Raw genomic sequence first — 25,913 nt, forward strand, 5'->3', positions numbered from 1 at the left:
TGCTTTGGAGTTCAGCAATTGATTAGCTTTTACTTCAGAATGCTTTCTTATTAATGAAGTCAGCGGCCTGAGGCCACCGAAGAATTCCGGCCTTTCGGCGGACCGCCGTCGACAACCGACCGACACATGACTGACAGCCAACATTTCGCCGCTACTGCTGCATGAAGGAAATTCTCGAACGTTTTTTGACCGAAATATATGCATGCTGTGTGTATGGCCAACGCCTAGGCGCGTAAGTGTCATTGATTAATCCGTCCGCGCTGTTGGCTTTTACATTTGAAAGTGCACTGTGTGACCATGCAAATGACATTTGCTTAAAAGCGAATGCTTGCCAAATGACAAGCTGGCTTGCCCCACCTGACATGTCATTTGGCAAGCATTCAATTTTAAGTATATATCATTTGAATGGACTCGCAGTGCACTTTCAACTGTAAAAAGCCAACAGCGCGGACGGATTATTCAATGTAGCCACTTCATGCACCATCGTTTCAGTTCGTTGATTCAAAATATGTACAGAATTGCATCTTTTGATATTTTCGGCTTTTTTGCAGTTGAAGAACATAAATAATCCCCCAAAATTGGGCTTCCTTGAAGTTGAGGGCACTGTGTCCGGTGATACTTTGTTGTTGGGGCGGGGGCTTCACCATCATGGGGCCTTTGCTAACCGTGTTTCCCCCTTACCAGTGTGTGGGCTGCGCCCCTCTGATCGTTCTTGATATATTGTCTTCTGTTGTGCTTTTTTAGTGGTTGCAATACGCAGATAAATAAAAATATGAACAAAGATGCACTCTGCAGTTTAAGACATGGCGCTCGCGTAGCATCACATTCAGTATTTGCTAGTCACGTTTCTTGCAGTCAGCTGCTGCTGTTGTTTACATTCAGGATGCGCTCAGCTGACTAGGCCGGTGCGGTCTGCGCGCTGTCATTTGAGCGAAGGTGGTGGGAGTGAGTGGTTGTGGAGGAGTGGCGCGGAGAGCCCAAGGGTAGCAGGAAGGACTGATGGGTGTTGACAGTCTTACTCTGTCCATACCTTAGTCCATCATTCTTATATCAAACCAGTCTACATGTCCGGTGCATAAAGTCCATGTCGCATCGTTGCTCTTAGTCCATAAAAAGGTGTGCTGTAAACAAGGTACCGCTGTGGTGTCACTCGAGTCGGAGCACCATCAAGTCGAAAGGTGAGAAATCAGCTTGTAATCTCCTGTATTGTGTGCTCGTGTGATGTACCCTAATCCATCACCTTGTGTCACTTATTCGTTGCTGGTTGAGAACTGTGCATTGCAACAAGTGGCTTGCAAGTTGTGAGACAAGTTGTTCTCTAGTTGAGTCTGAATGAAAACACTATGTGTTTCTGTGCTGATAATGTCACAGACCTGCAGCAAATGTTCCAAGGCATTTGGTGGTTGGGCAGGGGGAAAATCAAGCATGTAAGTTGGTGTTTCTGTGTAACATTGTAGGGCAGGTTTCTTAAAGAAGGGCAATTGCATCACCATCTCAAACTTCCATCATTTCTAGACTCTGGTCTCTAGGCAACTACATGTGTTAGGATGCTATTGGATATTATGCTTAAAAGACAAAGCTGTTGAGTTACCTCCAGATATTCTATAAAAATCATGCAATCTCATGGATGCCTATCAAAAGTTGTAATGCATTCACAGTGGCCACACTCAAGCAAGATTAGGCTACCACCTTATACTCTGTGGTGATATGATTAATTTGCATTTTTAGTTTGGTACACTTCAAAATGAGAGATCAATTACTGGGGTATTTAGATGGTGAATAGCTAATAGCTAATGCTATTAATAGCTAATAACTAAAACAATGGCTAATAGCATTGTCATGCAGATTAAAGGGTGACACCTTTTTAGAATGCCATTGCATAACTAAGTAACCCTCAGATAATTTTGGGAAGTAAGTTGTATCAGAGGTGACACATTTAAGCACACTGCTATTTTAAGCCAGGTGCAAAATTGGTATATAAAAACAAAGCATCTTGTTCACTACATGCTTTTGAGAAATCCCAACAGCTTTTCATTACTTCATGAAAACATGTCTGATATGGGAATGACCACAAGTATAACCTTTGGAGAAATTGTGATGGTGTTGGTGGGGACCTCCACCTTGAGCTTCCCCTTTGGCATGCTTCCCCCTTTGGAAGCCCTTGGGCATACATCAGTTTCATAGTGGGGGAGCACAACTGCCAGTTGGCACCCATCATGGGGATGAGTTCAGTCAATTCTTGCACACTGGTCCGGAGTCGTTTGTGGGATCCTGCTATAAAAAGGTTTCAATTCTCTGTTCACTCTCTTCTGCAGTAGTTTTCTAGACCATGACAACCATGAACTGATCTCAAATGTGAATGCAAGCATATTCAAGGGGTACCCAGGAGTGTATGCCCTGCCCCATCCCCATCCATTTTTGTTCTTCAAAGAAAAATAAATGATAGAATAAGTGTTAAATGTTATGGTCACCCAGGTTATTTAAGACCACAGGACTTGTTTCACAGAAAACCACCATGCTGTACATAGTGAGACATCAAACCACCATACTGTAGGTGGTGAGACATCTGAGTGTCCTGTCCGGACCAGTGGCCAGGGCCTGGTCGCCGTGCAATACCAGCTCATGACTGAGGATGCAGTGTACCCTGGCATGTGGAGCATTGGGGGATACATGGTCAAGTGCACTGGAACTCCCCCATGTTGTCTCACTGTGTGGACACCCCACACCCACATGACTCCCTTGTGACACTGCTGGGCCTGGGCCATGTTGTCTCGCTGTGTGGACGCCCCACACCCGCATGATTCCCTCGTGACACTGCCGGGGCCTGGGCCATGTTGTCTCACTGTGTGGACGCCCCACACCCGCATGATTCCCTCGTGACACTGCCGGGGCCTGGGCCATGTTGTCTCGCCGTGTGGACACCCCACATCCGCGTGACTCCCTCGTGATGCTGCCGGGGCCTGGGCCATGTTGTCTCACTGTGTGGACGCCCCACACCCGCATGACTCCCTTGTGACACTGCCGGGGCCTGGGTGCGCAGATGGCGTCCGGATTCCGCGTGGACGGCCAGCAGGTGGACGGCTTCTGGATGCTGTCCGTGCTGGTCACGGACCTACAGATCGAGAAGCGTGTCCGTGTCCGCGGGGACATGCACGTCGGTGGCGTCATGTTCAAGCTGGTCGAGGGCATGGGTAAGTGAGCGGTGAACCCGCACCAAGTGCTCACTCGGCATTGTTACCTGCACCAGGTGGTTTTCTCAGTATCATAACCTGCGCTGAACGTCGTAACGTGCACGAGGGTTTACTACAACTTATAGCCTGTACCAGGCGGTCAGTTTCTCTTAACTCCATAATCTGCACCAGGGATATCACTCAGCATCTAAAACACAGCAAAAAGGCGACAAACGCTTGGTTCTACGGGACACAGCTGTTCTATATGGTCAGCTGTTAACGTGCTGTTCGTTTGTTGGATCCAGATCAAGCGACAGAGGTGGGGAGCGGGCGGCTTGGTCGTGTCACGGATCCTGTGAGCTCGTGATGCTTCTTTGCGACCCGACCGTCATTTTCGGCGATGGTGACTCCTTTCCGCCAGCATTACCATCATGCCAGTCACTGTGCTGTGTCACTGACCAGGTGGTGGTGACACTGATCTCACTGGCCGGGTGGTGGTGACACGGGCCGTCACTGGCCAGGAGGTGGTGACACTGACCGTCACTGACCAGGTGGTGATGACACTGCTCTCACTGGCTGGGTGGTGGTGACACTGGACGTCACTGGCCAGGAGGTGGTGACACTGGCCATCACTGGCTAGGAGGTGGTGACACTGGACGTCACTGGCCAAGTGGTGGTGACACTGGCCATCACTGGCCAGGAGGTGGTGACACTGATCTCAATGGCCGGGTGGTGGTGACACTGGAGCTGAAACGCCCATAAAAGTGAAGTGCTTTTGTGGGTTAAATGAAAAAGGGGGTAGATTACGCAATCGTTGTCGGCAGCTGCCACGTTCGATCGGTATGTGTTCGGCCGGCCAAGTGGCCCGAACCGCACTGGCTAAGAGGTTTAACTGTTTTTTTTCTCTTATTTTGAACACCGGTTCTAGATGTGGATCTCTCGAACCGCCAGCCTTACTGTCAGAAGACAGCACCTAACCGTGGGGTATGATGTCAGGGTCTGAACAACAATCACGACGTATACTAGCCTTTGTGGCTACAGTCAACAGTGGCACAACGAACGTCACGGTGAATTATTCACACAAGCGATCCTGTATCGTCCTCTCGTGTAGTCACGTTGTTGACGTCATCGCACGGAGTCACGACACGGCCGTCTTGCTCCTCTCGGGACCGCAGCGGCGGCGCCTGGCGCCCCCAGCCGGCGCGCCATGTTTGGCTGGGTCATCCGCGCTCGGCACGCGCCGCCGGCTCCGTTGCCGGGGATCGCCGGCCGTCCGCAGACCGGGCGTGCCCGCGGACCGCGTGGAGCCGAGCGACGTGCAGCCGCATGGCACGGACCGCGGAACCGCTAACGCTCTTTTCCTCGTGATCATTGCCAAGGCTAGGTCGCGTATATTAAGCTATCTTCGCGATAAAAAAAACACCGTGTTTCTGACCACGGCCTTAAAGCTCCACCCATCGCCTCTGTTGACGGGCATGGCTGGACGCTTTGCCGCTATGATCTGTCTGGGTTATGACGTGGCGTCTTTTCGGCCGGTTGCCGTCGCCGCTGCGTCTGCCGTACTCCCGTCTCCCCGGCGGGATACTGACGTCTCCCACCCGTCCTCCCGATCCGGCGGGTAGTCTCCCCCCGTACTCCCTCCCCGGTGGGATACGACGTCTCCCACCTCCCTCCGATCTCCGACGCTTCCGCCCGTCTCCCTCTCCCGGTGGGATACCGACGTCTCCCCCGTCCTCCGGTCCCCCGGCGGGGTACTGACGCTTCCCGCCCGTCTGCTCGCTCATCCGACCTCTCAGCAGATCATCAGCGATATGTTTGCATTGCGCCGGCGGCGGCGGGCGGCCGACGCGAATAGCGTCCTGGTGGATGACCTAGCTGACGGCGGCGGCGCTCCCGTGACCCCGGCGGGGCGTCACCCGTGCGCCCGGGCACGTGGCGCCGGCCGGCCGTCGCGGCGTCCGGTCGTCAGTTAGCTCATTCAGCGCTGCCGGGGGGCGATCGGGTTCAGCCGGCAGACGCAGCTGTGCCTGTCGGCGGGTCAGCAGGCGGCGCCGGCGCCTTGTCGTGCGCTGTCCGGTGCCGCTGGGGCTGCGGGGCTCGGCTGGGCTCTTATCTCGCCCGGTGGCAGGCCGAGCCGCGGCCGTGGTGGCGCCGGTCAGAACAGCGCCGCCAGAGCCCGTGACCATTTGTGGCGGCGGCGCGCCGTGTTGTTTAGCCGTCCGGCCGGCCGCCGACGCGTCAGCTCAGACGAAGGTCACCCCGAACTCAGCCGCGCTGGCCGCTCTAACGGGCTGGAAGGCCGCTGTCTATGCAGCGCTGTTCCTGAGTCATGTGCTATCCACTGAACGGGCAATGGACTGAGCAGATAAGACCGGTGACGGCGGCACCAAATCGGCGGAGTTGACCGAGAAGATCCGGACTCGAACCGGCGCCGCGTTTCGTCGTTTTTAGTCTCCCTGTTGTCTCCGCTCAGATGTTGCCGTGTGTTGCGCAATGCATGGGAATCACTAAGTCGTGCCTGATCATTGCTCGCCTTGGTTGGGGACTAAGATTTGTACTTGTCAGGTGATGACAAGTCATTTGGTTCAGTCAAGTGGATTGATCCCGTGGTACGGCGACAGAGCGATTACCTGGCCAGCAGGGCCTGCTCTCGCTAATGCCTATCCGGGCTTCGCGGGTCCCCTGTCCTCCACCAGGGCGAGGAGCTACCACGCCGTGAAGGACAGGAGCTAACCACGGCGCAGAATAGCTCGGTACCATTCAGCCACATTCGCATCGCAGCCCTCTTCGACGGTTGTGTGCTCCGGTAGCTGTACATTAACGCAGCAAGATCGTCATCAGAATCAATTGTCAAGATTGTTTCATATGAAGTCATAAGAAGGGTTGTCTGCGTGGCCCGCAGATTGGTTTGCCACTGCGGCTGAAGCACCCTTGCGCGCTTCATGCTGAGATTGTTGTTTTCCGCTCACGTCCATGGCCACCCGCCCTGTATCCGGATATTCTTTGAACCAAACTGACTTCACAGTCGCTATGTTAGTGTATCCTGCGCGACTGCGCTCCCATCCCACCACCCGCCTTGTATCCGGATATTCTTTGAACCAAACTGACTTCACGTCGCTATGTTGGTGTATCCTGCGTGACTGCGCTCCCACCCAGCCACCATGTTCGAGGGACATCGGTGTTTGTACGGTTCAGGCAGCTTTCCCTTGCAGGCACGATTTACTGGTATAAATCCTTCCCGTTGAGACGGGACGCCAGTTACAGGCTCTGAGGGCAAAGACTCTTGCCCGGAAAGCGTCACGTGGGCCGCATGTGCTCCGAAATCAGATGAAATATGTGCACGCGCGGATCTGAAATGGTGTGAAAAAATAAACTCGGCGGCTCGCACCCTCTGTGATGTGAAAGAAGAGTGACGAACGTCGCGCCGACGTACGCCAGCTTATGGCTGACAAGCAGGACTGACGTTTGTGACAAATCGGCCAGGCTGGCCGTGATTGATATACTAGCGCGAATCTGCGAATCTAATAAGCTTCCTTTTTACGTGGTTACACCGTGTGAATAATAACACGGGTCAAATTGGCGTTTCGCGTTATAGAACTTGCTTTGGCATGTTGACATCTGCGTTTAGATCCTCATTGACTTACGGCCCGTTTTCTTTGACTTTGACTTCTCTTTTTGACTTCACTCATTGACTTCACCCCAATGGGTTTTCTGCCCATTGGGGTGACGTCATAGATACACGTCAGTGGAGAACGCCTAAAATTTCAATATTGCCACAAGTGGAATCCTGTAGAATCCTGTGGAATCAGCTGACTGAACCCCGTGGAGCCGAATGCGCGCAGGATTGGCGCGCTCGAACATAACGCGAATGGGCAGTTAGTGCCAAGTTGTGTGGCTAAAGGCACCGTTACCGATCACACTATCCGCGTGAGATTAAGATCACCTTATTGGCCGGACATACCGGACCGCCAACCGCATCGACCGTTGCTATGCGTGGATATGCCAGCACCGACGACTTACTTGTAAACAAACGCGCGTACCTCGCTTCTCGGTCGAGGAGTGGTCTTGGGTCGTGACGTCACAGATAGGTAATGAGCTTACCCCATTCAGTAAGGAATGGGCTTCCATTGGCTTATGGGGAACGGCTGGTGTTTAGCGTGTTTGGATCCTTTTGCGGGCGTCGCTGGTGTCGGCAGCCGTCGGCCCCACCGTAGGCCAGAATGGCTTCCCTCTAAGACGACGTGCACCGGTCGCTGTCGCCTCTCGGCGTGCCACTGTCGTCACGGTGCGGTGTCGCTGCACTGTCGCGGCAGGGCTCGCCATCGTATCTCCGGCATGGCTGGTCATGCCATCTGCTGCGTGACTGGTCATGTCTCGCCGCCGTCCGTCCCGGACGGCGCCAGGCTTACTCATGCGGTCGACAACCGGTGTCGGTGCTGGTGTCTCCGCGCCGGTGTGTCTGGTCTGTCCTGTGGGCCGGGCAGGCGGTGTCGGCGCTGGTGTCTCCGCGCCGGTGTGTCTGGTCTGTCCTGTGGGCCGGGCAGGCGGTGTCGGTGCTGGTGTCTTCGCGCCGGTGTGTTGGGTCTGCCCTGTGGGCCGGGCAGCGGGGTGTCGGGCTGGTGTCTCCGCGCCGGTGTGTGGGGTCTGCCCTGTGGGCCGGGCAGGCGGTGTTGGTGCTGGTGTCTCCGCGCCGGTGTGTGGGGTCTGCCCTGTGGGCCGGGCAGGCGGTGTCGGTGCTGGTGTCTTCGCGCCGGTGTGTTGGGTCTGCCCTGTGGGCCGGGCAGGCGGTGTTGGTGCTGGTGTCTCCGCGCCGGTGTGTGGGGTCTGCCCTGCGGGCCGGGCAGTCCCTGAGGCCGGGTGGCGTCACACACCGGGCCGCCTTCTCCGGGCGGTCGGCAGACAGGCTGACGATGGCCGGCCGCTCACGGCTGCAGCAGTCTAACGACCCCGTACTTGCGCTCCGACCATGCTCAGGCCGGGCTGCAGCTGGTGGTCAAATGCTCTCTCCCCATGCGCCAGCGGAGTACGCTCCGCCCGGGACCGCCCGGCTGGCCACTCCGGAGTGGAGCGTCGTTAGACTCTGTCATGGAAAGGGGATACGGTATGGGACTGGCTGCATGAATGACTTGGTACTATTAACTGACTCATGTGTGGATCATCCGTGGGAGTGCATACGCCACTGGGCTACCAGGGCGGCTCATTGCGAGTAGGTCAAATGGACGTGTCACGCCGCGTTGTGCTACGCATGCTCGCTCCGCAAGTTGAGTAGGCGTGTCGCCTTTCGGCCGTGAGAGAGAGAGAGAGGGCTGGCTGCCGGTGGCCGCGGTGCGGGGCCAGCCCTGCACCACCATGCGGTTGCCAGGCAGGATCGTGCGCAGACCTGGGCTGCAGCATGACCCGGTGTTATCGCAGTGTATGGTTGCGTCAATGTGACCGCCGTGTGAACTTGCGAGGGTTCACTACCATTCATGGCGATGAATCGTGTTGCCGGAATGTCGCGGGATGTCGTCACTCCACTTGAATCCCGTCCAATTTGTCGGTAATCGGATGACGTCATGCCGCACGGCCGCCGTCAGCGGGCGGGCCGCCGGGCGGCGGTGCAGCCCGCTCCCCCGACGCGCCGGTGTCGGCCGGCCGGCGGTGCGGCGGTTCGTTGGCGCTCCCCTCGGCGGCTGGCCGGCCGCGGCACATGTGGCGTGCACCGGTCCATGGGAGGTGACATCACGCCAGTGTACCGGGCCGCCGACAGCCGGGCCTTGTTTGACGGGCGGCGGCGGCGGGCCGGGCCGCCGGGCGACTGACCTCCCTCCAGAGGCAGCGGCGCGCAGACGGCTCTGACGGACGCCACTGAGCGGACGTATGACGAAGAGCAGCCGCCGCTGCACAGGCAGTTAGCGCTCATGGACCAACAGCAGGGAATGACTGAAGCTTTTGATCCGATGTACACCAGTCCTGGTTACGGAGACGCTGCGAGGGCCGCCAGTTGCGCCGAACCCGCTGAATGACGCCCAGAAGCCCATGTCACTGACGGTCTGCCATCAGCATCGATTACTCTTGATGGCTCATTTCGCGACGGACGCCAAGTACTAATGGTCCTGTGGTCAGAATACTTGAAAGGCGGGTGTAGTGTATGCAGAACACGCTGCTCGCCAGTCTCCGCCACCACTGTTCGGCCGCATCCCGTCTCATTGTTCAGATTGAGACCATTGCGGGATATGCCGTTTCCGCCGCGGAGTGGGCTCCGCAGGCTGGCTGGAGGTCTGCACGGCCTCATTCACATCCTGTCTCTCATCGCACCCGGCCATGTGGCCTTGAGGCGCTCGAGATGTTATGTGGGGCGCTCGAGACATTAACGGGAATGCTCCACATTTGGAGATGTTAAAGCGAGCATCGGGTGTAGTGAAATAAGCTCGATTATGAATATTTGTATGCTTTAAGTGGAAAAAAACTGTTTCCAGCCATGAGTAGCCACTAGTATATTTATATTTTTAGTGAATACGCTCCTTAATGCGTCATTTTATGATTGCGTCATGGAACGCCTGTGTGACGTTGAGGTGCTGCCAAACTTGCCTTCTGAAAGTGCCACCCCAGCGCTCTTTTCCCGTACGTCAAAATCGCCGAGATATGGCACGAGCGGTGTTGGAAGTGTTCGCGGAGCCAACTATTGTTACGCGCTCGCGTTTTGTCGTTTCACGGGTTGTGCTTGCAGATTTCTCCGTGATTTTAAGACGTTGCTTGCACTTGCATGGCCGGTTGTGGCACTACTCGTGTGTTATCAAGTTATTAAAGTATAAGTCGTGTTTCAGTAATAACTATAATTATGTTCAACTTCGTATATTACGTAGCGCAAACGTGATTCGCGAGTGAAAGCTGCACAACGTGCTTAACATTGACTGAGACCCGATTCATGTACACTATATTTGGAAGTCTTCCACATGAACGCCAGATCTGAACGGCTCAACGAATCTGGCCTTGAACGCCTTAGAATCTATAGGGTGGCAGGATCTGAAGGACGCTGCTATGGCGTTATGCATGCTTGCATGGTCAGCATTTGGTTCCAAATTACGTAAGCTGCTAAATGCATTTACGATGAACATTATACATATAAATACCTCGGCTCTATAGCCTTATTCCTCGTAGGCTAGGCAGGAGAATGGAGAGATCGATATGTTGATATTTTGGTTACATGCCTCTGTCGAAACGAAGACAAGTCTGATATACGTTTGGATAGAAGCATCTACCCGAAATATCAATATCAACATCAATATATATATATATATATATATATATATATATATATATATATATGTCCATTCTCCTGGCTATTCTAAAACGAATAAGGCTATTGGCATTGTCTTGTTGGCATGCGTGAATGGCCTTGGAATGGTCCGCACGAAATAGTGGGCATATCTTTGTGGGTGTGTAGTTCAGAGACTTGAGGGATTAGGTCTTAAAAAGAGCAGGGCGGTGCATTGCACCGAATGATCTTCAAAATGGAAATTTCAGTTAAAAACCCCGTACGAACATGAAAAACTTCCTTTAATGGGAGTATTCTAAATTTGTATAGGGAATGTCGATTCGCTATGCATTTGTATAGGGAATCGAAATAACCACCTTAAAGGTAATCTAGTGAAGTGCACACTCCCGCTCCTTTTAAAACACAAAGCCCTCTTGTTCCTGAGCTAGACGCCTGCGGACTCGTTCAAAGTAGTTCGTGCAGACTATTTCGAGATCAAGCTGGTTTGGTCCAGCCGAGCCGGCCGGATTGGCTGCAGTGAGCCATTGCGTACGGCGTGTGGTCTGAACAGCAGCAGAGCGGTCTGTCTCCTTATGGACCGGCCGACTGGCTGCGCTAGTCACTTCACGATCGTGTTCACCAGTTTTCATGTGTGATGCTCGGAATATTTCACTGCGATCGCGCCATGGCTGGCGCCGTTCTCCGACTATCCGTGGGGGCCTCGAGCGTCGGGTGACCACCGTGTCGGAGACAGCGCCATGACTGGCGCCGATCTCCGACTATCCGTGGGTGACCTCGAGCGCCGAGTGACCACTGTGTCGGAGACAGCGCCATGACTGGCGCCGATCTCCGACTATCCGTGGGTGACCTCGAGCGCCGAGTGACCACCAGTGTCGGAGACAGCGCCATGACTGGCGCCGATCTCCGACTATCCGTGGGGGCCTCGAGCGCCGAGTGACCACCGTGTCGGAGACAGCGCCATGACTGGCGCAGATCTCCCACTATCCGTGGGTGACCTCGAGCGTCGAGTGACCACCGTGTCGGAGACAGCGCCATGACTGGCGCAGATCTCCCACTATCCGTGGGTGACCTCGAGCGCCGAGTGACCACCGTGTCGGAGACAGCGCCATGGCTGGCGCCGATCTCCCATTATCCGTGTGGGCTGTCATCACTCGCCCGGCCGATTATCGGGTGACGAGGCAGCGGCGCAGCGATCGCCGGCGTAGGCCGACCTTGGCGGCCGTCAGCGTTTGATGCCCGTCAGATGTGGGGGGATAACTAATTATTTAAGCGTTCTTTGCTGTCTTGGTGACCGACTCGTTTGTTAAACACAGACGTCAGCATGGCGTTATCTCGATTGGTGTCTGTGTCGGGAAACGACCAAAGAGGCTGAGTACAAAGGCCAACAATTTGTGTCTTAGCGCCAAACCGCATCGCGATGATGGCTGTTAGAGCCTCTGAGGTCAGACCCAGTGACATGTGGGCGTGCTTGGGAGGCCTCGCGGCCCTCCTGCTGACAGCTGACAGGCTATTCACATCGGTGTCAGCGGTGGGCTCCTCGCGCGGGCTTGGTTTGGGACGGCGCGGAGTGGCCGGACTGCCCCCGTGACGCACGGGCTCAGAGGCCAGCGAGTATCTGACCTGGGTCGTTGGCCGTGTTACAGACGGTATGGACTGGTCGGACCACGCGCTCTTCTGGCCAGAGCGGCGCCGCTGGCTGCTGCGCACCAAGTCGACGCTGGACCAGTACAGCGTGGACGCCGACGCCAGCCTCATCTTCACGCCCATGCACAAGACGCTGCGACTGCAGCTGCCGGATCTGCGCCACGTCGACCTGCGCGTCAACTTCAGCGCCACCTGCTTCGACGCCGTGGTGGACCTCTGCAAGCAGCTGGGTGGGCACGGCGGGCGGGCCAGCCGGCCGAGCGCCCGGCAGATGGCCCGGGTTGCGCCGTGGCGGGTGTTGGCAGTGTTTCTGCGGTCCCGCGCGGGGGCGTACGCGCTGCTCTGCGGTTGCGGTCGGGCGAGTGCGCCTCTTCCATGGAGCGGGGATGATGTCAGTCTCCGACGTCATGGCGTTGCATGCGTTTCCTCCTCGGCAGCGATGAATGACGTCCTCTGGCGCCTTGCGAAGCGGTGCTGATGCCTTGACCTGCTGCGGGTGCATGAGTCTGCTTCTCGCCGCCCCAGGTATCCGGCACCCCGAGGAGTTATCGCTGAGCCGACCCCTGTCGCGAGCGCACCTCAAGGCTAACTTCCAGTCGCACGCGGCGGCGCGGCCGGCGGCGCGCGCCGCCGACGCCCCGCCGGCCGACACCAACACATTCATCGGCGCCGACGCAGCCTCGCACGGCAGCGACAATAGCCTCGACGGCCCGGTCTCCCCCGGTCGGCGAGCCAACTCATCCGGCTCGCTGCTCGACTCGGTGAGTGCGGCGGGCGGACGAGTCCGCTGCGCATGCCCCGAGGGTGAGGCCGTGGGCGGCGCTGGGTCCGGGCCAGCCGGAGACTTCCGTCGATTGGAGTGGAATGTTGACGTGGCATGGAACATCAAGCGGGGCTTTGCCCCGTCTTTGTTGGCTTTTGTTAGTGGCGTGGTGAGAACTGGGAGCAGTCATCGTTGCTGCTTACTGTGATGCTGGATTGTATCAGTGCGGGTTATTTGGGGTTTAATGTTTTGGGTGGTAACTTGACCAGGCGTCTCACCCTCGTGTATAAGCAGTCGGCTGCCTATCAGCCAAGCGTCTGACCGCTCTCCGCCCCAGCTCCACTGTCCGTCCACGAGCTCGTGCCGACGGAGCTTCCATCGCCGCCGCCGCGGCGTGCAGTATGTCCTCTCCCCTCCGACTGGCCGTCTCTGGGGCGCGTGCGCCGGCCGGGGCGCCGGCCGGCCGGCGGCGGCGGCTCTACGGCTCTTCCGTGCACCGACCGGCCGGAGGCGGCGGCCCCGCGGCTCTTCCGTGCGCCGACCGCGGCGCCGACCGGCGGAGGAGGCGGCTCTGCGGCTCGTCCGTACGACGCCGGCCCGGCGGCGCTCAGGGTCGGTGCCGGTTTACCACCCGGCTGACCGGTGACGGGACGTTGGACACGGGCCCGGCGCCGCCCCTCCCGTTCTGACCAACCGGGTGGCCGCCAGGTCGGCAGGCAGCCTCGGCCGGCCGGTGTAACCTCAGATGTCGACCTCACAGTCACCGCGACGTCGGCAGGCAACCTCGGCCGGCCGGTGTAACCTCAGATGTCGACCTCATAGTCACCGCGACGTCGGCAGGCCGTCTCGGCCGGCCGGTGTAACCTCAGATGTCGACCTCACAGTCACCGCGACGTCGGCAGGCAACCTCGGCCGGCCGGTGTAACCTCAGATGTCGACCTCATAGTCACCGCGACGTCGGCAGGCCGTCTCGGCCGGCCGGTGTAACCTCAGATGTCGACCTCACAGTCACCGCGACGTCGGCAGGCCGTCTCGGCCGGCCGGTGTAACCTCAGATGTTGACCCCACAGTCAGCGCCTGGCAGCGTAGTAGCTCGCATTAGTATTTTATTTTTCTAAGAAAAACGCGTCATTTTGTTTCACATCCCCATGTCACAGGTTCAGTGCTTCTTTGCTGCCCACGCAGTTCCGTCTTTCACTCCTCTTGAAAAGTTATCTCGAGTGCTTTCCACGGGCTTTGTTCACAGCGCGCTTGCCAACCGAAGCTTGTTGCGAGTGTCCTGAATCCTCCACCCAAAACAGGCCGATCCAGTTCATCGGGTAGCGTTGCGTACGGCCTTCTTGTCAGACGGGATGTTTACATGTCGCTCAGCTGTCGAACTCGACCGCTATGGACCAGGTTAATCCATGATCCACTCATCGCTAATATCCGCTCACTAGGTGAGGCTCCAGATTTTTCCCGTCCCTCATGGCGCTTTTTCCGCAGCATCGTACGCGAGGAGTCCGCAGAAGTCGGTATCAAGAAGGAAATGCCAAAGTTTCCTTGCTCAGAAAGGGATGCTTGACATGGGTTTGGTTCTTAAGACGTGTTGAGGCATCCTCTATCCTTAGATGCGTTGTTTTCAACAAGTGCATAGTTTTACATTTCATTGAGTGGCCACGTAAGACGTATGGGGCATGAGACAGATGAACACAGAATCATGGAAAATAGTGGGTCGCCAAAACCACGCCATATGTGGTCATCCCAGAATACAAACAACTTCAATAACTGACGAAACTGTGAATGATAAAGTAGGGTGTTTCTCAAAAATCAGAGAGGGAACAAAAAAATGACTTCAAACATAAATCTCAACTTCACAGCTTGGCACCTGTTCTGGTTGTCATTTCTTGTTATGACGGGTTTCGTAGAATGGCACGCAGGCGACTGGTTAGCTCCAGCTGCGGTGCCAGGGCGGCAGTGAGCCCCAGCCGTTGGCTCTAGCAGTGGCGCCAGAGCGGCAGGGAGCCCCGGCCGGCCGGCTCCAGCAGCGGCGTCAGAGCGGCAGGAAGCCCGGCCGGCTGGCTCCAGCAGCGGCGCCAGGGCGGCAGGGCGGCACCTCTGGCTGGCTGGCTCCAGCAGCGGCGCCAGGGCGGCGGGGAGCTCCGACCGGCTGGCTCCAGCAGCGGCGCCAGGGCGGCAGGGCGGCACCTCTGGCTGGCTGGCTCCAGCAGCGGCGCCAGGGCGGCGGGGAGCTCCGACCGGCTGGCTCCAGCAGCGGCGCCAGGGCGGTGGGGAGCTCCGGGCGGTTGGCTCCAGCAGCGGCGCCAGGGCGGCGGGGAGCTCCGACCGGCTGGCTCCAGCAGCGGCGCCAGGGCCGGTGGGGGAGCTCCGGGCGGCTGGCTCCAGCAGCGAGCGCCAGGGCGGCGGGGAGCCTCCGGGCCGGCTGGCCTCCGCAGCTGGCGCAAGGGCGGCGGGGAGCTCCGGGCGGTTGGGCTCCAGACAGCGGCCCAGGGCGGCAGGGGAGCTCCGGACCGGTTGGCTCCAGCAGCGGCGCCAGGGCGGCGGGGAGCCTCCGACCGGCTGCGCTCCAGCAGCGGCGCCCGGGCCGGTGGGGAGCTCCGGGCGGTGCATCCCAGCACGCGGCCGCCAGGGCGGCGGGGAGCTCAGACCGGCTGGCTCCAGCGGCGGGAGGCGGGGCGGGCGGTTGGCTCCAGAATCGGAGCGGGCCCGGCGGGGCTCAGCAGCGGCGCCAGGCGGGCGGGGAGCTCCGGCGGTTGGCTCAGCAGCGGCGCAGGGCGGCGGGGAGCTCCGGGCGGTTGGCTCCAGCAGCGGCGCCAGGGCGGCGGGGAGCTCCGACCGGTTGGCTCCAGCAGCGGCGCCAGGGCGGCGGGGAGCTCCGGGCGGTTGGCTCCAGCAGCGGCGCCAGGGCGGCGGGGAGCTCCGGGCGGTTGGCTCCAGCAGCGGCGCCAGGGCGGCGGGGAGCTCCGGCCGGCCGGCGTGACTTCACCGCTGCACCGGCGGCCCCTCCCTCCCGCACACAGTGCGGCCCGCTGAGTCACCGGCGCCGCGCCCCGCCACGCTCCGCCCCGCCGCGCCGGGCGCCGACGCCGCTCGGTGCTGGCTGGCGCCGCCGCGCTGCTGCTCGGCACGGCCGCGGCGCTCCCTACAGGCAGGGGCCGAGGCAGCACTCGGCGAGGAGCCCTCCTGTTATATGTGGGGGAGGGGAGGAATCATCCACACCGGGGCAGCTGACGGGGACGCGGCCTTAATGCTGGTTGTAACTGGAGGGAGGGGGAGGAAGAGGATGAGGATGGCAGTACAATAGGAAGACAATAGGCGGTACAATAGGAGGCTGACGGACCGTTTAGCTACAACAGGGCGCGACAGGTCCGATCATAATTCGCGTCGTATGATGGACGGGCGGGTCAAGGTCTCATCTCGACACGGTGCGGATGGGGACCATACGGTCTGGGCCGGCTGACGCTCCGTACAGCAACTTACTCGTTTACCGCGTTTGTCAGCTCCACTTAAGTGTGTTCCTCGTTTTACGACGGCCGTAAGCGGACATGTTGGTCAGACGCCTCGGTACAAGGGCGTCTGACCCTGTGACCCAGACGGACAAACAGCACGCGGACGCGGCCGCTGCCGCCGACAGGCCGCACCAGACAGGCGCCGCCGACAGGCCGCAGCAGACAGGCGCCGCCGACAGGCCGCACCGGACAGGCGCCGCCGACAGGCCGGCCGCACCAGACAGGCGCCGCCGACAGGCCGCACCAGACAGGCGCCGCCGACAGGCCGCACTAGACAGGCGCCGCCGACTGTTCATTAGCCCCCATCTGGGTGCAAGATTCGCATAACGACCCAGCCCCTGCTCGGCCTTGGGGTCTACTGATCAAAACCGCGCTGGAGACGGCCCCCGGGCCTGTGACGTCACGTGGCCGCTGCGGGGGCTCGCCGTCGCCGCCGCCGGTGCCTCGGTAGCCGGGGCCGGAACTGAGCTCCGGACGGGCCGCCGCAGAGGCCGATAACGCTCGGCAGCTCCGCCAACACACCACCTCTGGGGGCGCAGCGCCCGACCGCTCCGCCAACGCACCACCTCTGGGGGCGCAGCGCCCGACCGCTCCGGCAACACACCACCTCTGGGAACCCAGCGCCCGACCGCTCCGCCAACACACCACCTCTGGGGGCGCAGCGCCCGACCGCTCTGCCAACACACCACCTCTGGGAGCCCAGCGCCCGGCCGCTCCGCCAACACACCACCTCTGGGGGCGCAGCGCCCGGCCGCTCCGCCAACACACCACCTCTGGGGGCGCAGCGCCCGGCCGCTCCGCCAACACACCACCTCTGGGGGCGCAGCGCCCGGCCGCTCCGCCAACGCCACCTCTGGGGGCGCAGCGCCCGACCGCTCCGCCAACGCACCACCTCTAGGGGCGCAGCGCCCGACCGCTCTGCCAACACACCACCTCTGGGAGCCCAGCGCCCGCCGCTCCGCCAACACACCCACCTCTGGGGGCAGCGCCCGGCCGCTCCGCCAACGCCACCACTCTAGGGGCGAGCGCCCGACCGCTCCCCAACACACCACCTCTGGGAGCCCAGCGCCCGGCCGCTCCGCCACACATCACCACTGGGGGTCCCGCGACGACTTACCATGCAGGGCATGCTAGACGTCTTGATGAGGTCCTGGCGATGGCGTCCACAGCTGGTTTTGCTGGTTTCGCAGTGTGGCGAGGAGGGTGGGCTTGGCGCCACGTCACCCGCCGGTTTGCATGGAAAACACGGATGTTTTGCCTCTCTCGACTGGTGGGAAGACCCGATAGGACCGAAGTCCGCTCTTGACAACTGACGACTATACATTTTGTGTCCATTGTTTGAGCACAGCACTTCTGATTGCCTTGAGCTTGGACTATTGAAGTTGAAAAGTTGCGCTGCAGTGATGGGAAACAACAGTCTTGGTCCTTCTTCCACGCGATGGCTTTTTTACAGGGACACTTGCAAGGTGACATGTCCCTCCAGTTCGTCGAAAAACGACATGTGCGAAACTGAGTTGGAAGGGGGCCTGTGAACATCTTGATATTTGCACAATCTTTCTCATTCGTGCATCGTCTCGTCCCTGAATAAAACACATGCTGAAAAGAGCACGCCGTGGATCCCCACCTCACCACACCCCTCCCTCCCCTGGTGTCTGTGTTGGTGTCGGTGTGTCGCTGACTCCCACCTGACGACACCCCTCCCTCCCCTGGTGTCTGTGTTGGTGTCGGTGTGTCGCTGACTCCCACCTGACTACACCCGTCCCTCCCCTGGTGTCTGTGTTGGTGTCGGTGTGTCGCTGACCCCACCTGACGGCACCCGTCCCTCCTCTGGTGCCTGTGTTGGTGTCGGTGTGCCGTTGGCCCCACCTGAGGCCGTCGCTGTCTGTGTCCCCAGACGTGGCGGTCAGCGCCGCCGGGCACGCCCTCCAGCACGCTGGGCGGCTCACTGAGCGGGCTGAGCTCGCTCAGCCACAGTCTGACGGCCGGCCGCTCGGGCTCCGGCACCGGCCTGGACGGCCTGGACTCGGGCCTGGCGCACAGCCCGATAGTGCCGGCCGCGCAGGCGCAACGCCTCCTCGTCCGGCCGCGCTCGCTGCTCGAGAGGGCGCGCATGAACGTGGCGTGAGTAATACGGCGCGAGCGCCAACACGCGCGCGTTATAAACACCACACCCTACACTTCAACGTCACAAACAAACCCCACCGTACACATTGCATGAAACTTGTGTTACTCTCAGCATCTTTTGGTGTTATTCGATTAACAGTTTGCATGCTATCCAAGGCCTCAAAGTCCCTATAGTCCTCAAAGTCCTCAAAGTCCCCATAGCACGCTGAAAAAGAGGCAGCTTCATTGATACGGTAAACCAGAAAATTATTTCAATATCATCGGTCTCAATCCATGTCACCAACATTCCCTCCTGGAACCAAATCCATGCCACCAATATTCCCTCGTGGAACCAGACGGTCGTACGACACGTCGCCGGACTTCCGCGTCCTAAGCCGGGAGTCGGATGTTCCGCCCCGCCTCGGGTCGCCCCCGCCCCCCCCCCCCCCTCAGCAGACTGCGCGCTGTCTGCAGGGCGGGGCGGGTGCTGGGCTTGCCCCGGAGCGCCAGGCCGGCACCGGAGGCGGGTGTGGCGTGTCAGACGGCCGTTTCGTCTGCAGGGCAGCGCTGTTTCGTTCAGTGAGCTCGGTCGGTTGGTTTCGGCTGTACAAACTGCGGCTCCGCGGGCCCACTTGAATGGCCAGGCACGGCCGGCGCGACGCGTGCGCCTTGTTCATTATTGTCCGATGACCTGCTGTATCTGCTGCCGGCGTTTGATGCTGCCGTCCATTGTTCACTAGGTGATTTATGGTGAGTCGTGTAGATGAAAGAATAAAGGATGGAAGGATCTCGCGCGAGGCAGACCTCGTGCCGTACTCTAGTTGAATTCCACACTTACCAATGTTGATGTTTGCACCGGCCGTTAGTCAACTTGATTCTTCAGCCTCGTTTTTTCATCGGGGCTGAACCCGATTTGTGCAAGTCCTGGATAACGAGAATGCAGTAACCTGTGAGCAAAAATGCATGCAAGTGTGCTGAAGGATGCGGAATAACTGTCATTGGGTGGCATTGTTCAACCCGGCTTGGAGACAACGCTGTGCTATTGTTACCGTGTGCGAGATAGACGGATTGCAGCGCCGCCGCCGGCACTAATGGTGCTCTGTGGGTCCACCAGGTGGCTGGATTCGTCGCTTTCAATCATGGAACAGGGCGTGGACGAGAACGACACGCTGCTCTTGCGCTTCAAGTTCTACACCTTCTACGATCTGGACCCCAACTACGACGCGGTGCGCATCAACATGCTGTACGAGCAGGCCAAGTGGCAAATCCTGAACGAGGAGATTGACTGCACCGAGGAAGAGATGCTGTTGTTCGCCGGCCTACAGGTGGGCAGAGGTGGCGGGCGGCGCTCACCAGCTGTCGCCGGCCTCTGGTGGGCGGGGGTGGCGGGCAGTACCCACCAGCTATCGCCGGCCTGCTGGTAGGCAGGGGTGGCGGACGGCGCTCACCAGCCGGTGGGGTAAATCTCGAGCGCAAGGCGGGGGCGGGGGGAGCAGGGTCGGTATCAGGAGTGACAGCGGCCATCATGGGACGCGACGCCGTTACCTAACACTGGTTTGGTCACTGGTTTGGTGCAGTCGCTAATCGCCGTGTAAATTTATGATTCCGGTAAAAAATCTGGCTTTTCATCTGCCATCCAAACCCGCCTGCACGGTGTGCGAATTTCATTGAGATCGGCTATTTCCAGGTATTAAGAGTTCAAATATTTATGCTAGTGATTTTAGCTTCCGGGTAATGTAATTTTAGCAATATTCTTTTTGTTTATGAAACATCTCGATGCCTGGCAGTGTAGCACAAGCTTGGCGCGTAACCTTATATGAATGATACTGCTGCATCAGCAGACCCCTGTATTGCCATAAGTATATATATATATATATATATATATATATATATATATATATATATATATATATTGTGTTGTGTGAGTCAAATACGAAAGCACAATTGCTGTTGAAATTATCGAGTATAATCTTATGATGAGGATAACGGAAGCACGCGCCATTAGCAGCTTACCTAAGCACCCGCCGCTCCAGTGTTAATATGGCAGCAAACGTTTGCGCACGGACTATCTCCCAAACTGTGGCAGCCGTCTGGCGTCCCTCATGTGCGCCTCCTGACTGTGGCGTCCTGGCGGCCGTGGTCCAGCTGCAGGTGAACCTGCAGGGCTCGCTGCCCCGCCTCAGCTCCAGCCGCGCCCAGCCGCCGCCGTCGCCGCCCGAGGACGACGTCGCCTCGGCGCTGGACCAGCTGCAGGTCAAGCTGGAAGGCACGCATGTCAACGGCGCAGGCGGCAGCCTGACGCAGGTGCCGCGGCTGGCCGACTACCTACGCTTCCTCAGGTGCGCCTCCGCCGCCGCCGCCGCCGCCGCCGCCGCCGCCGCCGCCGCCCGCGGCCTGCTACCGAGCCGGGACGGCGCCGGCTGCAGGGAGGGTCGGTACGACCTCTGTCGGGATTCGGTGGAAGCTCGGCACCTCGTTTTGAAGGGTTCGAAGTGGAGTTGAGGCTTCCACTTTTAGACGTCTTTGTGTTTTTGTGTGTGACGGCCCCATTTCACTAGTTGCCTGTACGGCGCACTTGTACTGTGTCTGTGCATTCCTCCGGGGCTGGGAGTATTGCTCCCGTCTCGACGCGTCGCTCCATTCTCGTCACCTGCAGCCCTAGGACCTTGTCTCGGCAGCACGGTCGGGCTTGTGTGTCGCTGACCTGGCGTGACATAATTTCTCAATGCATGACAGGCCGCGGCGGTTCACGCTAAAGGGCTTCAAGCGGTACTGGTTCGTGTACAAGGACATGTCGCTGTACCTGTACAAGTCTGAGGAGGAGGCGGACCAGCAGCCGTACCTGCAGGTGAGGCCGCAGCGCAGCCTTACGTGGCGCCCGCGCGTTGTGCTGCTGTGTCGACGGAGAGGAGCCGCGCTGTCAGCTGGGGGTGCGCGCGGGCCGTCTGAGCGGTGCTACTGTGCCGGCGGAGTGGGGCTGCTCTGTCAGCTGGTTATACGCGCGGGCCGTGTAAGCGGTGCTATTGTGTCGGCGGAGTGGGGTCGCGCTGTTCTGACGGCTCTCCGGCCCTGGATGGACCTGGAGAGATGTGAGGTCACCTCTGACCGTCCTCAGAATCTGGAGGGGGTATTCCCCCGTCCCCTACCCCACCCCTCCCCGTCCGCAGGGAACCTAGAGGGCCGTCACCTGCGATAGTGCTCAGCGTTTGCAGGTGTCTGTGGCGTCTAGTTGTGCCGTCCGTCGCCAGGTGGACCTGAAGGGCTGTGAGGTTGTGCCAGACGTCAACATTGCCGGCGGCAAGTACGGGATCAAGCTGCAGGTGCCGGCCCCCGACGGCCTGTCCGACATGATGCTCCGCTGCGAGTCGGTGGGTGCCGACACCTGACGTCTCGCGTGGATGTCGCTGGTGCCGCGGCCTCGGCCGGGCCGGACGGGCGGCACGCGCGCGTCAACCGTATCAATCGTATGAGATGGAATAAAGTGGAGTGAAATCGTGCTTAGGGAGTACACCGAACACCACATCCACGGTTTTCTACCGACAGGGGTTGGTGGGGGAATGCGCCTAGTGTGGTGAGGGTCTGTGGTTGTTGCCTGGCGGTGGTTCGTGTTATTGCTCTGACATTAGCAGCCTTGCGTTATGTGGTGATAACGTAGCACAGCTGTTGTTTTCTAGTAAATAATGGCATGTAGTTCCTCAGTCAGACCGACCTGCCAATAGCCGGCATCTTGACCATAACCGTAAGCATCAAGCATGCAGGGCTATTATTGTCGTTATCAGTACCCTAGTCACTATTATAATCGACGGGGATACCCATTCTTCACACCTCGCGAGACGTCATCGGCCTGTGAGCTCCGCTGGCCGTCGACGGTATCGCGGTTGTGTCGACTTCGTCTTGACGAAACCGGAGGAGTTTCTGTCTCACTGGCGTGTTTCATCAAGCGCCGCGAGCCGCCACTGTGGGAATATGTTAAAAGCGATGCTTACGTTGCATTTGTCTCCTACATTGAAGACGAGCAGTGGTGTGGCTGAGTTGAAATCCCGCTTACGGGTTTGATATCGTTTTCCCTGATGCTGCTGCCGTCCGTACGGACCGAAGGAGCAGTGCACCCGATATGTCTTCCACATGTACACAGTCCCAGAGGGGAGCTCTGTCCAATCCCGACTTGGCGGGCGCCGTCAGAAGGTTGTTTCTGTTCTGGCGACCCCTGTATCTCGGCCTTACACCGCCCTTTCTCTCTCCGACAGGAGGAGCAGAACGCCCGATGGATCTCGGCCTGACAACGCCTCTCTCTCATCCGACAGGAGGAGCAGTATGCTCTCTGTATCTCGGCCTGACAAACCGCCTCTCTCTCCCGACAGGAGGAGCAGTATGCTCTCTGTATCGTCGGCACATGACACCGCCTCCCTCCTCCCCCGACAGGAAGGAGCAGTATGCTCTCTGTATCTCTGCCTGACACCAGCCTCCCTCTCCCCGACAGGAGGAGCAGTATGCTCTCTGTATCTCGGCTGACAACCGCCCCTCCTCTCTCCGACAGGAGGAGCAGTATGCTCTCTGTATCTCGCCTGACACCGCCTCCTCTCTCTCCCGACAGGAGGAGCAGTACGGACGCCCGATGATCTCCGCTTGTAGTACTCTGCCTGACAACCGCCCCTCTATCTCCCGACAGGAGGAGCAGTACGCCCGGTGGATCTCGGCCTGACACCGCCCCTCTCCCCCGACAGGAGGAGCAGTACGCCCGATGGATCTCGGCTTGATGTATCTCTGCCTGACACCGCCCCTCTCTCCCCTGACAGTAGGAGCAGTACGCCCGGTGGATCTCGGCTTGATGTATCTCGGCCTGACACCGCCCCTCTCCCCCGACAGGAGGAGCAGTGCGCCCGGTGGATCTAGGCCTGACACCGCCTCTCTCTCTGCCGACAGGAGGAGCAGTACGCCCGGTGGGTCTCGGCCTGCCGGCTGGCGGCCCGCGGCCGTAGCATGGCCGACTCCTCGTTCGAGACGGAGGTGCGCGCCACCCAGGAGCGGCTGGCGCTGCAGCGGCCGGCCCCGACGCCGGCCATCAGTCCGCACACGCTGCAGATCGAGCCAGACGACTACGTACCGCCCCGGTTCACCAAGAAACTGCGCGGAAAGGTGGGCACCCGCCGCCCGCCCTGAAGTCAACGGAACAGCGTGGCCGACTCGCCGTGGGGGAGGGATGTTGCCCTGCGCTGCAGACTGCTGTCCGTCCCCTTTCCATTCAAGGTCTCAGGCATGGGTGGTGTGGTTGTACGGCGGCTGCGACGGCTCAACACGATAGCCAATTAACGGGGTCTTCAATATTGATGCAAGCAATCGTCCGCCAGCCGTCGATCGTCGGCGATTGCCACGGACTGGAGCTGGAGCATGATTGGCGCGGTCGGGCGGCTATTTTGAGATGCAGTGCAGACTGATGTGGGTGTGGGTGTGGGTGTGTCTGTGGGTGTGCGCGCGTGTGTGTGTAAGTTTTGACGTGACGTTTGTCTTAAGTACGTGCCGTTGACCTCTCTGAGTGTCTGCGTGCGTCCCCAGCTCACGCAGAAGATACTGGAGGCACACGCCAACGTGGCGAACTACGGCCTCGTCGAGGCCAAGCTGAACTACATCAAGTCTTGGAAGGCGCAGCCCGAGTTCGGAATATCCTTTTTCGTGGTGAAACTGCTGAAGGCCAAGAAGGAGGAGCTGCTCGGCATCGCCTTCAACCGCCTCATCCGCATGGACATCAACGGCAACCATGCGAAGACCTGGCGCTACGACACCATGAAGGCGAGCAGCCGGCCGAGCCGGGCGGGAACGGTGGCTGGAATGGGACTGTCACCCAAACCTCTGCATCCCCTATGTGTGACATGATAACCCGTTCGTAAGGCGTCACTATCTCTGAACTGCACACGCTTGTGCACGCTTGGGATGTGTATGCCCGCATCTGTGTTTGCTTTGTTGTTATTTGCACTTGATGTATGTGATGCAAAAATTAAATGGACTCACGTTGAAATCGTGGTTAGGGAGACGTTTATCGAGGGTTATATCGTATGAGCCATAATGTGCATGCCTCATGTTTACCTGAGGAACGAAATAGTGATAATGGACCCCTAACGCTGCCAGGCTATGGGGGGGGGGGGGGGGGTATCCTTACTGGTGTGCCAAGGGAAGAGATGGGCTCATGATTACTCGCTCGCTAATTGGGGTTTCAACACAAAACAGAGGCCACTGGAAAGCCTGGTGTCTAGGGAATGCAGGATGTCTGGTTCTCTCCCATTTCACCAGTCTTCCACGTTGTCTACATTGCTAAAAAATGTGAGGCAGAGTAGTTATGGATCCTGAACATATATATGGAGGCCGGCTCCAGGAAATAGTCATGGAACCGTGCTCTGAATCCCAAGCGCAAACAAGTGGTCTAACCGAGCTGAAGTCTAGTAAGACCGTCATAGCTCGTTGACATCGGTTGATCACAACGAATCCATGGAAAATATATGTCGTTAATTTTTTTCCAGAGACATGTTTGGTTGGCTAGCGTTCTGTATTGGTTGATATTGATAACTACGAACCTTGAGGCACGGCCTGCTTAGTGACATGACGCACTGCGGCCGGTTTGATGTAAAAAATATGTGCACTGAATGGGTAACCGACCAGGACAAATTTTACCCCTCCGTCGGTCGCCGTTTTCTGATACTCACAAGCACTGCATTAGTGGTGCGAGATCCGCGTTTGTGGCTGACTGTGGCGAAGGGAGCGACAGTCAAGATCATTGTGCACTCACGGCTCGCGAAAACGCTGGTGTGCGCCGGTTGATTACGCACGTGCCATGTCCACAGGCATGGAACGTGAACTGGGAGGTGCGGCACATGATGGTGCAGTTCGATGGGGAGAACATCGTGTTCGAGTGCCTCTCCTCCGACTGCAAGGTGGTGCACGAGTTCATCGGCGGCTACATCTTCCTCCAGCTGCGCTCCAAGGACTCGAGCCAGACGCTGGACCGCGAGCTCTTCCACAAGCTGACAGGCGGCTGGCGGTAGAGCGACGGCCGTCGCTCCGGACAGCCGCGGCCGGCCGGGTGGTGTCTGGCTGGCCGGTGGGGGCTCGCGGCGGCGGTGCTCCGGACAGCCGCGGCCGGCCGGGTAGTGTCTGGCTGGCCGGTGAGGGCTCGCGGCGGCGGCGGCCCGGACAGCCGCAGGCCGGCCGGGTGGTGTCTGGCTGGCCGGTGGGGGCTCGCGGCGGCGGTGCTCCGGACAGCCGCGGCCGGCCGGGTGGTGTCTGGCTGGCCGGTGGGGGCTCGCGGCGGCGGCGCTGTCACACTGGCGCCGTGTCACAGCTGACATGGTCCAGCATTGGGACGGAACTGTGGCGACTGATGCGGCCAGACCACTGACGAGGCGCCGGGAGCCGCGACCCGTCCAACGGCGCCGATCGGGGCGGAGGGCGCCACCGACTTGTCGCAGCCGACCGAG

At 59.0% G+C, this 25,913-nt stretch overlaps 1 protein-coding gene across 2 annotated transcripts; it reads left to right on the forward strand.

Annotated features, from left to right (window-relative positions):
- Positions 1–940: 940 nt before the first annotated feature.
- On the forward strand, positions 941–25,520 carry LOC119106188 (unc-112-related protein). 2 transcript variants are annotated; one of them, XM_037229798.1, is made up of 12 exons: positions 941–1,178; positions 3,041–3,191; positions 12,072–12,302; positions 12,598–12,833; positions 18,239–18,465; positions 19,562–19,772; positions 20,593–20,786; positions 21,184–21,295; positions 21,696–21,815; positions 23,371–23,583; positions 24,001–24,234; positions 25,281–25,520. In XM_037229798.1, the coding sequence occupies exons 2-12, from the start codon at positions 3,041–3,043 to the stop codon at positions 25,479–25,481; spliced, it is 2,130 nt and encodes a 709-aa protein (XP_037085693.1). In that variant the 5' UTR covers positions 941–1,178; the 3' UTR covers positions 25,482–25,520. The 2 variants fall into 2 exon arrangements, with proteins under 2 accessions (XP_037085693.1, XP_037085700.1); XM_037229805.1 differs by having other exon boundaries at positions 20,599–20,786.
- Positions 25,521–25,913: the final 393 nt, after the last annotated feature.

This window comes from Pollicipes pollicipes, unplaced genomic scaffold (assembly GCF_011947565.3).
Source record: "Pollicipes pollicipes isolate AB1234 unplaced genomic scaffold, Ppol_2.1 Scaffold_2555;HRSCAF=2994_pilon_pilon_pilon, whole genome shotgun sequence".
Lineage (NCBI taxonomy): Eukaryota > Metazoa > Arthropoda > Thecostraca > Pollicipedomorpha > Pollicipedidae > Pollicipes > Pollicipes pollicipes.